The sequence below is a fragment of the Acomys minous genome (assembly GCF_964271855.1).
Source record: "Acomys minous genome assembly, chromosome: 14".
Taxonomy (NCBI): Eukaryota; Metazoa; Chordata; class Mammalia; order Rodentia; family Muridae; genus Acomys; species Acomys minous.
In genome coordinates, this window is record NC_140496.1 from 66,875,786 (window position 1) to 66,891,119 (window position 15,334).

General features: G+C 39.1%; 1 protein-coding gene across 7 annotated transcripts in view; it reads right to left on the reverse strand.

Moving 5' to 3' along the window:
- NTNG1 (netrin G1) overlaps positions 1–15,334 on the reverse strand; it is a 355,698-nt gene that overhangs the window by 71,976 nt on the left and 268,388 nt on the right. For all 7 annotated transcript variants that reach the window (XM_084756029.1, XM_084756031.1, XM_084756030.1 and 4 more), the window contains exon 5: positions 602–628. In XM_084756029.1, coding sequence (XP_084612155.1) covers positions 602–628 — 27 coding nt within the window. The remainder of the gene's footprint in view (positions 1–601; positions 629–15,334) is intronic.

The following is a 15,334-nucleotide window of genomic DNA, read 5'->3' on the forward strand; positions in this document are numbered from 1 at the left end:
AAAGAATGGGACCACTGTAATTTAGGAGAGAGGAGTGGGTCATGCACCAACTGACTGATGTTAATTCCTTAGGATGATTAGTGATCATAATTCTACATCTTTCAGGCCTTCACAAAGCCTACATTTTGGTGCATTAAAGGTTTCCTCCCTGTATTTATGGTGTCTTCCCTGAATTTCTTTATTTTTTCCTTCCTTGAATTTCAATGAACACACCTAAGGCATTCATGGATACCCGTTCTCTCTTTCTCTTAGTTACATTATCAGTCCACACTAGGTCCTACAGTCATTGTGTACCGAATGTAATAAAACAGGACAGTAAATATAGATGAGCTATGACTGTCTAAGTAATTGTTCTGTTCAAGTGGCCTTTATGAATCCAAAACCATCAGGAAAATCAGCACAGCACATCTACAGAAGAGCTGTGTGCAAGTCACTGTTATGCCTGTGTTCCCGGCACACCTATGCCTACAACCAGCAGGAAGCTTGAATTCCCATAGATCACGCTCTATTGCATCAGAAATGGACATGAGAAAAGAGTTCTGAGGAGCCGAACAACAAAGCAAAGCTAGCTTAGATTTGGTTTGGTGATTGTTTTACTTACTACCAATACTGGAGATGCTGGGGATACCTGCAGAGAGAAAAGACAAAACAATAGAGAATTCTTAGCTATTTATGTGACATCTTTAGCTTATTACAGAAGTCTTAGAAATGTGACACTTGGTAACTAAGACTATTAGAAATTACTACTGAAAATTTTACACAAAATGTGTGTGTTTGTATTTACACACACACACACACACACACACACACACACACACACACACACACACTGAAACCATTCCTATTTATTCTTGAACTCCTCAGCTCATCAGAATTGAAAAGTTAATGTTTGCCACCAATCAGTGTTGCAAAGATGCCTGGGGACATCATAACCTTTGTGTTTATTTATAAAATTAGTGGGTTAATTCTATGTGGTTCAGAGCAGATACAGAACTAGGTCTTTGTTCTGACCACACTACTAATATATACCATGTGCACCTGTGCAACTGTACCCGCACAGGCAGCAGGTCTCTTTAAACGCATTACGAGGTGCATACATTAACAGCTAAAAAGCCATCTGACAGTTTGTTTGATTAATTTCACATAGTTATCCTTTTTTATTCCTCTTTTACTTGTCAGATATGTGGATTAAACTCTGTAATAGAAACTTAATTGAGCAGAATAATTCAAGAATACATTACATTGTTCATATTGATCATGGATTCACCAATGATTCAGCTTCGCCTTGATTCACAAATCGTGCCAAGTTAGTGAGACCGTTTCAGAGTCTGACCTGATATGCTAGAAATGCAGACATGCATTTAGTCTGCATCCACATTATAACTCATACCAAGCGATATAGTACTTTGGCCAAATGAAGCTTCTCAGCAGCCAGGACATCTGAGTCCAAAGGGTGGCTCCAACTTGTAAGCTTAACTTGGTGGTCTTGGGCAAGTTCCTTATGATCTCAGTGTTTGCTTGGTTTCCTATATTTCTATCTGTTGTGGAGATGATATAAATTGATAGATGGAAATCACATAGACCATTAGTTCATAAGTACATTCTTTCAGCAGTTGCTATTCCTGTCTTAGTGTGCTCATGAATCAGCTCTGTGGCAGAAGTTGCTGATTAAATATCAGATATCTGTCTCTTGTCACCAAGCTTATGGTTGCTGTGTGGATGACAATGAGACAGGGATCAGGCAGTCCTGTGTGAGGGTCCAGCGTTGCTACTATTGACTAGTTAGGTAATTTTATTTTAACCTACCTCAAGGCTTTTTCCTTATCTGCAAAGGGGCCAGTCATATCTCTTTTATTGGGGTGTTGTGAAGATTGAGCAAGATAGCACTGAGAAGCATGCCTAGTATAGGGTATGCAGCCAATAAGAAAGAGCTCTCAACGAGTTGGTCAGATGGATTCTTCACAGGTAGGGACTGTAAGTATCAATAAGCGTCTGTTCCGGTATTAATCTAACAACTGCCTTCTGCTTAGTTGAACTTTTCTCTGAGATATCTAGCTTTGGAGCTATTTAGATAAAGCTTTACTTTTCTGTGTCCAGGAGAAAGGAGAGAATAAAGAATAAAGGATTGTTATGATGTATTGAAAACCTGGAAAGAGGAAAGATAGAATCTTATCTTCAGTTATTAGGTACATAAAATATGCCTTGATTTTAGATGCTTGGAGTTTACTTATTTTGTTATTGGTGATTATTGCATGTGTTTGTGTGAAGAGGGTAAACTCACATCAGCCTGTATATGTAGAGGGCAAAGATCAATGCTAAGCATCTTCCTCTATTCTTTTCCATTGAATTTTTAAAGACAGGGTTTCTCACTTAGCTTGGATCTCACAGTTTAGCCTGGCAGGGTTGACAGTGAGTCCCTGTGATCTGTCTGTCTTGCTCCTGCCCTCAGGGCTGGGTTTATAAGCTTGTGCCACTGGGCCAGTCTTTTATGTGAGCACTGGGGATCCAAACTCAGATTTTCATGGTTGTGTAGCCAGCACCTTACCCACTGAGATATGTCCTCAGCCCCTAAATGCTTGGAGTTTATAATACTTGAGCTTAATTACTGATCTCTATTTAATCAAAATTGGAAAACTAAATTTCCACCTTTCAACTCTCTCCTACAAACTGAATTTTAAGTGGATTGTGATTTCTGCAAGGGACAGCTAGGCTTCAGGTCCAACACTTTAGTCAGTCAACTATCTTTACTGCAATGTGACATTGCCTCAGTCCTGAATCTTTTTTTTCCTTCATTTTTTTTTTTGCAAATTCCCCATTGAGTGAGGTACAGTGGCAGCATCATAATTTTAGTCTCAATGGAAAAAACTCAGAGTTTCCTCATGATTGAAAACTCTTCTTTCATGCAAGGCACTGCTTGCCTGTTGCAATCCATCAAAGAGAATGGAAGTTAAGATAGCAGGGAGAGACTCTTCATGTGTTTTCAAACTTTCACGGAGGCAGAGGGCCATGCATAAATGCAAGGTGAACTGCTAAGGGAGTCCTACCAGACACAATAATAAACAATCTTTCAAGGCAGCTCACTGCAGTGCTTTCTCCTGTAGAATGCTTCAGAAAGATGCAGAAGTGTTTCTGTTCCTCTGGGGATAAAAGGGTAGGAAAGCCCTGTTCATCCCAAGTGCACACACAGTGCCAACCATGACTGCTCTGAGACTCTATTTTCTTCATGAAGATTCTATTACCTCACACTGAATGCTTAGAATGTAGGCTCTTCTTCATTCTGTGGGTTGTGGGATTTTTGAGTTATTGCCAGATGAGTCACTCTTTATTCCACGTCTGTAAAAATGGTAATTGCTCAGAAAAGATTTTTAAACTGCTCATTTGAATATACAGTTTTGAAATTGAATATATCTGAACATCAACGGAAGTCCATTAATTCATTTCCAAATGTTATTTTCTCCTAGTGGATCCTATTTTAATGTCAAAAGTGACTTACTTTGGGTTGTCTGTGGACAACTGGAGAACTTGGAAAACCCACTGCTCCACTATAAAGGCAAAACATAAGCTTGAGAAATGCTTTAAAAACTCAAGAAAATAATACAGGAAAAATGGCAAGGAAGGTGCCTTCAGGCTCCATAAAACTGAATCAAAGGATCTGGTCCCATCTTACAATGGCCACTGCAATCATGAGTGATAGCATGACCAAGATGTGCTTGGGGAAATTGCCTAGGCACATGTTAGCAGTTCTTTTTTCTTTGTTCCCTGCAATGTGGTGTGTGTGTGTGTGTGTGTGTGTGTGTGTGTGGGTGTGTGTGTGTGGGTGTGGGTGTGTGGGTGTGTGTGTATAGAATATTGTTTTATCTCTGAAACTGAGCTCATAAATGTTTTCTTCCTTTCTTCCTCAATATCCTTAATGTTGGCTGTTTCTCTCCACAGTCTCACAGCTCTTTGTGTAGGCTTCCATGGTTGATTGAGCTACTTATCTGTGTTTCAGTTGTGCCTCTCTAAGGACACTGGGGGAGCAAGTCCATGGCCTTTTCTTTTTTGTGACTCTCATATTGTTTTGGGATAAAGTATGATACAGCCAAGTTTCACTAAGTATCGAAGTATTGGTTTGGGGATTGAATATATGTTTTCGCACATGATTGGCAAGTGCTGTTGCAGCCCTCTTTCTACTTTATGTTTTATGATAGGGTCTCACTAAGTTGTTCAGTCTAACCTACAACCCACTCCATGTTCCAGGAAGATCTTTATGCTGTGATTCCCTCACCTTCCAAGTGTCTGGGATTAAATGTTTGATAAGAAGAAATATTAAATGTACAGATTCCTCTTACCAGTTTGCCTTCAATGAAACTCATTGCACCAAACCCACCTTGGTGCTCAACTGGAGAATTTGTCTCACATTGAATGTCTGGCCTATTTTCTTTCTAACACTTTGATCATCTCTTTTCTTTTAATTCCAGTTTTGATGCATTTATTTATATATTTCCTTAAATAACCCATGAACTAATACAAGGTTTTTGGGACATATAGCATAAAAAATTTGAGAATTCTCTTTAAGAATAAGCATCTATCCCAATTCCCTGCTGGGTGGAGTCTTTGAGAGAACATCTATTTTGTGCTAATATTCACTTATAAGTGAGTTTATACCATGCATGTCCTTCTGGGTCTGGGTTATCTCAGTCAGGATAATTGTTTCCAGCTCCACCCATTTGCTTGAAATTTTCAAGATTTTCTTGTTTTTAATAGATGAGTAGTATTCGATAGTATAAACGTGCCATGCTTTCTTTATCCATTTTTCAGTTGAGGGACATCTAAGTTGTTTCCAGATTCTAGCTACTAAGAATAATGCTGCTGTGAACATGGTTGAGCAAATGTCCTTGTTGTATGGTCAAACATCTTTTGGGTATATGCCGAGGAGTGGTATAGCTGGGTCTTGAGGTATCACTATTCCGAATTTTCTGAGAAAGTGACAGATAGATTTCCAAAGTGGTTGTATAAGTTTGCACTTTCACCAGCAATGGGAAAGGGTTCCCCTTTCTCCACCAGCATGTGCTATCACTTGAATTTTTGATATTAGGCATTTTGATATGTATAAGATGGATTCTCAGAGTCATTTTGATTTGCATTTCTCTGATGACTAAGGATGTTGAACATTTCTTTTTTTTAATTTATTATTTTTATCTGATACTATGCCATAATCTTTTGATTCATCCTCGTCTTGAGTCACCATTACTTCCTCCTTTCTATTTCTTAATTAATGAAACATTTATATTTTACATATACATTAATATTATTACACAATATACAATAAACTACCTATAGCAAGAAAAACCATGGCACAATCAGGAATTATATAAATGTTGCATTCTTAGTGTTTTGGCTATTTGTATTTGACAGCCTTGAAGAAAACATTTTTACTATCTTGGTGCGTCTAAAATTCTGAATGTAAATAAATCTCCATCACATCTTGTCATTATCAACTTAAAATATCTATCTAGACCTAAAAACATTTCTTTAAAAAAATACATTTATTTTATTACACATGTATAAAACAAGCTACCTACAGCCGAGAGAACAATGTGACAATTGTGAGAATCATGAGTTCTATAAATGTTACATTCATAGTGGTTTGGATATTTGTATTTGCCCAGCTTTAAGTAAACGTCTTTCCTGTCTTGTTGGGTCTAAATTTCTTTAAATGTTTCTTGGCCATTTGATATTCCTCTGTTGAGAAATTTCTGTTTAGCCCAGTATCCCATTTTTTTAATTGGATTATTTGGTTTTTGGTTTTTAATTTCTTGAGTCCTTTATATATTTTGGATATTATCCCTTTGCTGGATGTAGGATTGGTGAAGATCTTTTCTCAGTCTGTAGGCTGTCACTTTGTTCTGCTAACAGTGCTCTTTGCCTTACAGAAGCTTTTCAGTTTCACGAGGTCCCATTGGGCAGAGCACTGAAAGTTGTAGGGAAGAGTGGTGGTGGGGCACGCAGGGGATGGGAGGTCTGGGAGTGAGCAGGAGCTCCACTGGAAGACCATTAAGGCCTGTGGATGTGGACACAGGGGCACCTGCGCAAACTGAGGCACCAACCAAGGACAATGCATGCAACCAAGACCCCCTATTCAGATGTAGCCAATGGAAAGCTGATTCTCCATGTGTGTGTGTGAGGGGGTGGGGAGGCAGGGAATTCTGCTGAACCTCTGGCGTGCATTCTGGTGCCCATGATTTGGTCACTGCTTCTTGGCAAGAAGGCCTTTTGGGGCACACAGAGAAAGGGGATGTACAATATCATGGTGAGACCTGATGGGCTGTGGCCAGACAGTGGGGTAGGATGCCTCTCCATCAGAGGTCTAGGGGAGGGGAATAGGGTGGGAGAGAAAGGGAGGGTAGGAATGGGAAAATAAGAGTGAGGATAGCAATCAGCATATAATGTGAATAGATTATAATAAATAAAATATACATAAAAAAGAATAAGCATATAACCTTAAGGTCTAAAGTTAGACATGAAGCTGAATGTTTTTATTTAGAAGGCATCCAGGGAAGGGCCAGAAATTTAGATTTCATTAGCTTAAATCTCTCTCTGGAACAACCTCAAAGGTACTTCAGAAAGATATGCAGATACGGTACAAAATAAGAATACACTAACAACAGAAGAAAGAGGGCAAACGTGAACCAGTTTTCAAAAAGTTGGCAAAAGTTTGATATGTTAAGGGATTTAAGAAATCATCTATTCAGCCTTTCATTTCATGGAGTGGCAGAAGGAGCCACAGGCATCCAAACTGACCCCTTTGTATGTGGCACGGGAGCTTGTGACTCCCAGTTCCTGTCTGCGCAGTGCAAACTCATCCAGGGAGAAGCAAACACAAGTGTTGGTGATCTCTAGTGAGATGCTCTGCAGTACAGAATATGATTTCAGCACTGGCACTTCTAGCATTAAAATGTCACTTTATTAAAGAAATGCACGCAAGTAAACCAAAGGGGCATTATGCCACAATGTGCCACAAGAAAAAGAAGGCAGGAAGATGCCATGAATTGTTTATCCCTTCGTATACACACAGGAATTTTAATATTTACTATAATGGAATTCTGCTGAAGGCCAAGAAAAAAATGTAATATAGAATGTTACCGTGTGATTTTTTTCCTTTTTTTTTTTTTTTTTTTTTTTTTTTTTTTTTTGCCTAGCACTCTCTCCATCAAGCAAATGAATAGAGGGTGTGTACCTAAGCTTAAAGAAGTCAATATAGTGGAGATCTCCGAAATAAATACTCAATCTGCCGAAGCAGATTAAGACAGGGCTAAAGTTCTAAGTCCTTTGAGAACCAGTGGCAAGGCTGCAGCTTTCCATCATGAGGGAAGCAACATAAGGATTTGGTGTGCTTTGGAATGCAAGGAGAAATGACCACTATTGTGATAGATAGTTTGAAAACCCCATCAAGTAGGTAAGTAGATCATCTCCCAGTCAGACTGCAGCCATTGGGGACACTTAGTCCTAGAACACCATAAAGAAGAGGTCAGGAATAGTGGGAAACTATTTTGCAGACTTATTTATATCCTAGAGGAATTGCTTCAGGGTCTTCCAGTCTGGGTTGCTAGTCTAAGCTCTTGTTGCTAGGAGGTGTGGTGTGTTGTCGTCCAGACACTTGAAAATGAGGGAAATAAGGTTGCCTTCACAAAATCACACTATAGAATCCTCATGTAAATTATCCAAATTGAGAGAGTCAATGTCACCTTCCTGTCATATAAGGGTTCTGGGGATGAAGTATACGTGACAAAATGGCATGAGTGACCTGACTTTCTGTTTTCATGTATCTGACAAATGGGCAAATAAATTCATCAAAGGTGGGAAGTCTAGGAAAAGAGATCACTTGAAAAGTTAATGCCAGAGGGTGCCACGAAGGTGTCATTACTGCCTCAGGAAGAGGGCTGGCGACCCGGATACTCTCAGACTCTCCCTTCTCCTTTAGAGGAAGTCTGACTCTGGTGGGATGTGCACGTCAGGATGTTTCAGGCTGATATTATTAACATGAAAGCCATTTAAATGTCCTGCTCTTGCATTTACAATGCAGATTGTGGACTATTATCTGATGCCGTAGGCAGCCGTAGTTGCAGGAAAGAGGATCCACTGGTCATAAGGTTTTGAGTGTTTTTCATGTCATAGCAGCTATTTTGTATTATGGATAACAACATGGTATTTCACCAGGGGAAGACTTTGCTGGTTCTGTGCTCATATCCCAGTATGCAATAACCATAGCAACTAAATTCAGTGTAGTATGTCTTCAGCCCTACCTTACATATATTAGTTAATTTAATTTTTATGTCAGCTGTATGAATGTCAGACTAATTTTATACATGGGGAAAGAGTAAATAGAAGAGAATGTGTCACTTGCCCAAGATCAACCCAGTCAACTGAGAAGAAAACTTAACTTTGAACTCAGAACTAGCTTTCTAATTGTAGCCCATAACCACCACTTTATGCAGTCATTCTATTTACTACAGACCAAAATCTCTTACCTACCATTTTCAAATTTAAACAGAAAATGTGAAAATGAAAAGCTTTTCCCAAAGTACCCCTGAAGCACAACCTAATGTAATATAAAGTAATTTGGAGGGGAAGCCAGTAACTATTATGTATTGTCTCCTCTTATTCCCTTGGAGAGAATAATCATATAAAATGCTTGATTGAGTAAAGCTGTTGATGGTCTGTCTTGGGTGCTATAACAACATAATATATTTGAACTGTCTTACCATTCAAAATTCCTGAAAGTATTGCAATCAACATCGTAACTGTCCCCATGAGCTTCAGATGAGGGCGTACAGGCTGGAATTTATGTGTGAAGAGCTTGGAATTCTGCTTGTATATTTGGGTTTAGAAGCTTGTTGCATGCACAGTTGGCCCTGCACGTTTCATACCATGGTGATTTAATAGGAATTCTCAGCTTCAAGAGCTGAGGTCAGAGGCTGGAAGTGGTCCAGTCACCCAGACATGGAAGGCTCAGGGAGGCCTGTGAAAACCAGCTTGCCAGGATGTCATTTCTAGATGGTTGCATGAGTAGTGAGTACCAAAGAGCCTGTTTTACTATTGAATTTCGTCCAAAATCTCAGATGGCCTCTCCCTGTTGGAGACCAAACACTCTTGTATTAAAGCTTGCGGACTGTGAAGGCCAAATATTCCAGAAGACATAATAAGATGGATGTGAAGCCAATCTAGCCATGCATATGTTATAGGATTACTTAGGATTACTCAATAATTTACCAAAATAACTCTTCCGTAAACACTTAAAAGGACCAAGAATAAAGCATAGCCATGTTATTAAATAGCTAATGTTTCTAATCCTGTAGCTAGGCAGAACTGAGTTTAAATCTGGCTTTGAAAGCCAGTCCCCACTCTCCACTCAGCTGTGGAGAATGTTCTGTCCATTGGCTAGATCTGGGTAGGGGTTCAAAGTTTATTGCATGTATTGTCTTTGGCTGGTGCCATAGTTTGAGCAGGACCCCTGGGCCCAGATTCGCCCATTATAACGTTCTTCTTGTAGGTTTCTAGGGCCTTCTGGATCCTTCTATTTCCTCATTCTCCCTTGCTTCTCTCACCTAGAGTCCCAATAGGAAGTCTTCCCCTCTGTCCCACTTTCCTGGTAATGTCCGTTGGATGGGGAGGCCTGGCAGAACTCCAAGGAAGGATAGCAGGCTACCAAGAAGAGACTTGATACCCTATGAGCGTATACAGGGGGAGGAGGTCCTCCTCAGTCACAGTCATAGGAGAGGGGAGTAAGGGGAAAATGGGAGGGAGGGAGGGAGGAATGGGAGGATACAAGAGATGGGATAACAACTGAGATGTAATATGAAAAAATTAATGAAATATATTTTTTAAAAATCTGGCTTTAACATGCATTAGCTGTGATATGTTAGGATATCTTGTTCATTCTGTGTCTATGTTCACCTATATTTCAAATGGGTTGATAGTTTACACTAAACGTAGATATTGTGGGGGAATTTAATCCTCTAATGAACACAGAGTTTTTAATGAAGTTCAAAGGCCTAATTAAGCAGAAGTAGCTCTCATTTGTTGTTAGAAATAGTCAAGCCATTCCATTAAATCCAGACACACTATCACAAACTGAGTGAAGGGGAAAGAAAGTTTAGGAAGGCTTCATTGATGAGTTAGCATTGAGGTATAGACTTAAAGGAATGAGTAGAATTTCAATAAAGAGAGAAGAGAAGAGAGAAGGTGCTCTTGGAGAAAGAAGTACATTTTCTATGGTGGTGTGATCTTTACAGACAGCTGGTAAAGTTGGTCTTGTACTCACTAAGAAGTCTGAACTAGAATTGGTAGGTGATTGCTAAACCAAGAACTAAAACATGGGGACAGATTGAGATGCTAAAAGGGGAAAACCCTGCAGAACGATGGTAGACAGGGCTGCAGAATGGTGAAGAGACGCAGGAGGGAATGTTTCAGAGACAGGAGTAACTCTCAGAACTCTGTGGTGCCAGGAGACTTAGAGAAAGGCCACTCGTTTGAATGGATGTGAAAGTAGAACTGAAGTCCCAGAGGAAACAAACAACCATTCAAATAACCCAAGGAGTAAACATGTGAAATGTATAGTCATTAGGGGAAAGAATAAACCTGGGTATAGTCTTCATCTCATTGCTTCTACCTATGCAAACCTGAAACACAGGAATCATAACCATATGTTTCCATACTTGAAAATTAAAAACCATAGTATCGATCTTTTAACATCTGTGTGAGTCTAGAAGGGACTAATGTGTTTAAAGTGCTTAGGAAACTGACTGGATAATGACACACCAATCTGTACATCTAGGACTATAGAAACTTGTCAATGAAAATTGAATATCAGGGAAAATAATGGCATAGTCATCAAATTACTTCCCATTGCTCAGAGGAGTAGGAGATATTGCACAACAATTCAAGTTGTGTGTCTGAAGAGACAAATAATGTCAGTGTCAGATCAATTTAATTTTCCTTATCTGAAGAACATTTGGCTAGGTGTTTTAGAGAAAGGTAAAAACATAAAATACAACTGTCTTGACTATGCTTTTGTCTGTTTCTATAATGTTCTTAAGGCCAGGCTTCAAGAATTTGTTTAGTGCAGCATGCTTCTCAAGAATCTTTTGTTGAAAACTGTTAAGTGATCAATTAAATAAATAAGCTTGGTAAGTAGTGAGACAAATAGGCTACTTTATGGCAGACATTCTTATGTATTTCTAATAATGTGATGTGAGTAAGTAAAAATCAGCACAATAGAATTTTCTAAGTTTTATTTTTCCATAGACTTTAAGAAAAAGGTGTGTGTATGGTGTGCATAGGCAAGTGTTTACATCTATAAATCTAGTCTATATCTGCCATGTTACATGTGTACAGGTCAGAAGACAGCCTCAAGTGGCAGAAGTTGCCTTTCACCTTCTGCGAGAGAGGAGTTCTTGTTTGCTGCTGCCCATCCTAGTCTACCTGGCTCATGGGCTTCTAGAGCAGTGGTTCTCAACCTTCTTAATGCGATGACACTACAATACAGTTCCTTATGATGTGGTGAGCCCCAACCATAAATTTATTTTTGTTGTTATTTCATTACTGTAATTTTGTTAGTGTTATGAATCATTATGTAAATATCAGTGTCTTCTGATGGTCTTTGGCAACTCCTGTGGATGAGCCTAGAGTGGTCGTGACTCACAAGTTGAGAAGCACTGTTCTACATTCTCCTGTCTCCACTCTTATCTCTATGTAGGGGTACTGGGATTACAGATGTTCACTCTCACATCTGGCTTTAAGTGGGTTCTATGTATCCAAACTAAGGTCCATATACTTGCATATAAAGTGCTTTACTCATCTCCGAAGCCTGTCATAGAGTTTTACTAAGGGTAGTAAATGTCCAGACATTATATTTTGTTGGAGGTATGGCTTTTATAGGTAAATTATTCAATTGCATGTAGAAAAACATCATGCTATTTCACAAGGGTAAGACTTTGAGGATTACTACCCAATACCTTTATGATCTGGACAATAGGAATCAAGAGAATCATGATAAGGCATTATGTTAGGCAGAGCTTCTCTCTACTTGGAAAATAAAAAATAAAATTCAGAGGACATTTAAAAATACATTAAAGAAGAAATAATGATCATTAGGGAGACAAAAAGGAAATGCCTTTTCTACGATTCATAAGCTTTCTCAGAGCAAGGAGAAAGATCTTGATGAACATGCATTTGTCTTTAAAGGCACCAAACCTTAAATACAAACATAATGAAAAACAATCATCAGAGAAGTTCTTACATGGCATTGGCCAAGGTTATCATAGTAAAAATCACAGAGTAGTGTGATATATTCAGCTGACTTGGATGATTTTATTTTCGAGTGTTGGTACCCTGTATACTTCTTCCTTTATGCTATATGTGTCATGCAAAAGAGGCTTTGAGTTGCTCTAAAATGCAGTGACCTCAAAGCCCAAGGATGCTCAGCAATGTCCCAGTTTGAGTTGTTCCTAAATGGTAGTGCGAGCATCCTTAAAGTAGATCTTATAGCAAACTTTTCCCGCCCTTCTAGCTCATACTTGTGAAGGTATACAGAGCCTGACACTGTCCTGGCTACTTTTGATTCTAAGTATAGCAATCCCTTGTGATCAGCAGCATCTCAGGCCATTGAGGTAGATGTTGAAGGTTGCAGTTCCCTTCTTTTTCATTCCAATGACTTACAGTTTTTTTTTTAAATGCAGATACACCATCCTAAGAATGTCTCTTAGTCAGTTGACTCACAATGCATTGACTAAAGTCTTGCAAGGATCTGTGTGCATGTGTAGGTGCATGTGTTAACATATGCATGCATGTGAGGACAAACGCTATGGAAGGACAGCCATGAAAGCACAGGAGGTACTGGAGAACAAAAGGAAATTCCAAGGACATTTTTTTTGGAATAACATTTTATATATATATAAAAAAAATAAAGTAGAAATCATTAGGAAGACAAGGAAATGCCCTTTGTATAAGCTTTGTAGAAGAGAACGTGGTACTTAGGCTTAAGAATGATGGTAACGAACTAGGAGGATTTCTAGGACAGGCAACCAAGTGGGAGAGATATGGAAACATTTTCACATAAAGATGGGGTGTGTGTTGGAAGATTGTTAACCCAGAATAAATAAAACTAGGATAAGTAGAGTTCTTATACTACTTAGAAAGATATAAAGGGTCAAGATTAGGAGAAAGCCAACATTGAAGGTAAGAAATAATTACATTAACAAAGCTTCCCAACAGAGGGCAAGACTGTCTTCTATAGAAGAATCTTAAAAATAAAATTATTTGTACACTTTGTGACAAGTGTTATGCAAAGCATATTGTGTGAATTAGCTTCTTAATCTCCTCAAAATCCCTGTGAGGGGAGAACTGTTATCCTCACAGTAAGAATGGGAAACAGGATCTTGGAAAGGTTAGATTATTAGCAAAGAGAGGAGTGTGTATTTAATCTTGTAACACACTGCCAAATTGTGAAAGTGTTTATTGCCATTTGGGGGCATTTTAATCACAGCCTGAACTATTATAAAATGTGTTGATTTCAAGAATTTTCTGTATCATTTCTAAAGTCTTTCACCAAGATTTTGCTATACTGATTGACTGGAACGTTGAGTTGACCCTTTAGCCATTGTTAGCCATAGGTCTATTTGACATTTTTCAGCTTGAACACAGCTGTGAAAGAATTACAGTAGTCCATAGTAGGCTAGTGAAATCAGCAGAAGGTATAGTTAAACATCAGTGCTATAGGGAAAACCAAATGAGATTATGGTCACTTGACCAGGACTAACTTGGTGGTATTTAATATGCAAAGGGTTAAGGGAGTAAAATATTATCCCTTGGAGACTATAGCAAAAGCTCATTTCAGGGAGGGAATTTCTCAGAAACAAGGTCTTCCTAGAGAAAATATTCTGAAAAACCAATTATTTGAGGCACAGTGTGTAGAACTCACAGCACTAGGGCGAAGCCAATGTCTTTAATAGTAGTCTATCCATTGCCCTTCTAGTGACCTTGGCAAGGCTCGGCCCTAAACAGGAACCAGAATGCGAGAAAGTATGTGTGCATTTGGCCCTCGTTCATACTTTCCCATTAAAGGATCATCCGAACTTGAAGGTGAAAGCTGAGCCGTTTTCACTTAGGGAAAGCTTTAAACTAAGTTTGACAACTGTGATGATGGGAGTTCTCAGGTAGCCAGACACAGGAGACTGCAATAGATAACCCCAGGAGATGCCTTCCAAAGTCAGGAGCCCATGTCTCTCAGTGACTGCAGAAAGATCACAGTGTCCATCAATAAAATCACTTGGGGAAAAGAGTCAACATTTTTTTTTTTTGCCTCACAGAGCTTTAATATATTAATTTTAATAGCAAGACGTTAGTTTCTCCTTTAATACAGAAAGAAAGTGAACATTCTTACAAAGGGATTCGTTTTAACCTCTGGGAGGGCTCTTTTCTGCTTCATAGAAATGTATCCTAATTTCATGCTCCCACATTTCATAGCTTGTTACCTGGTCCATTACTCTGACATGTAACTCAATAAAGCTCAGGTTCATGTGATATTGGTTTTCAGCTCTGGCTTCTACAAGCTGCTGCTTTGAAGTACCAGATAACATTCTTAGCCTTGCATGGAGCCCGTGGCTTGCTGTTCAACTGCTCAGCTCATGGTCCTGTGGCTCTTCTGACTTCTTGCAGTGCGGTTCTATGGTAATCTTGCCCTTTCTCTGCTTTTTATAGAGGCTAGTCCTTAGGCTTTTCCGGGTGGCTAATCTTTGCACCTGCAGAATTGTGCAGAGTATTCAGGAAATAGTTCTTTTACTCTTTAAGCATGTACAGTTTGGTTTATACATATGCAGGGATTTCACTGGGCTACACACATGAGTCTTAATGGGGCATCTCGTGTGGTCCCCTGTTAACCCAGATATTGCCTATGCTCTATGCTCTTTCACAGACAAAAGTCTCTTTTCTTCATGTGGCACCCTGAAGCTTGCAGTCATGCTTTTTATTAAAGGCATCCCATGCTCAAAGAATCTAAAGTAGGCATGGCTCAGAGGCTGGCATTTGGGAAATGCCAGCTATCTCACTAGGCAACATTACAGGATACCTAGAACTGGATGGGCCAGCCTTCTTTGGACAAAGCTTTTGGGTTTTTTGTTTGTTTGTTTGTTTGTTTTGGCTCGCTGAGAGGAATGGAACTGTCAATACCAAAAGTTTTCTGAGACTTGTTTATAGCTAGTCAGTATTGAGAATTCTCATGGCCTATGCTATTTTAATAGGATATTAATTTGGGAGAGAAAACTTAACTTCCTGTTTTTACCTGCTTAGAACAAGA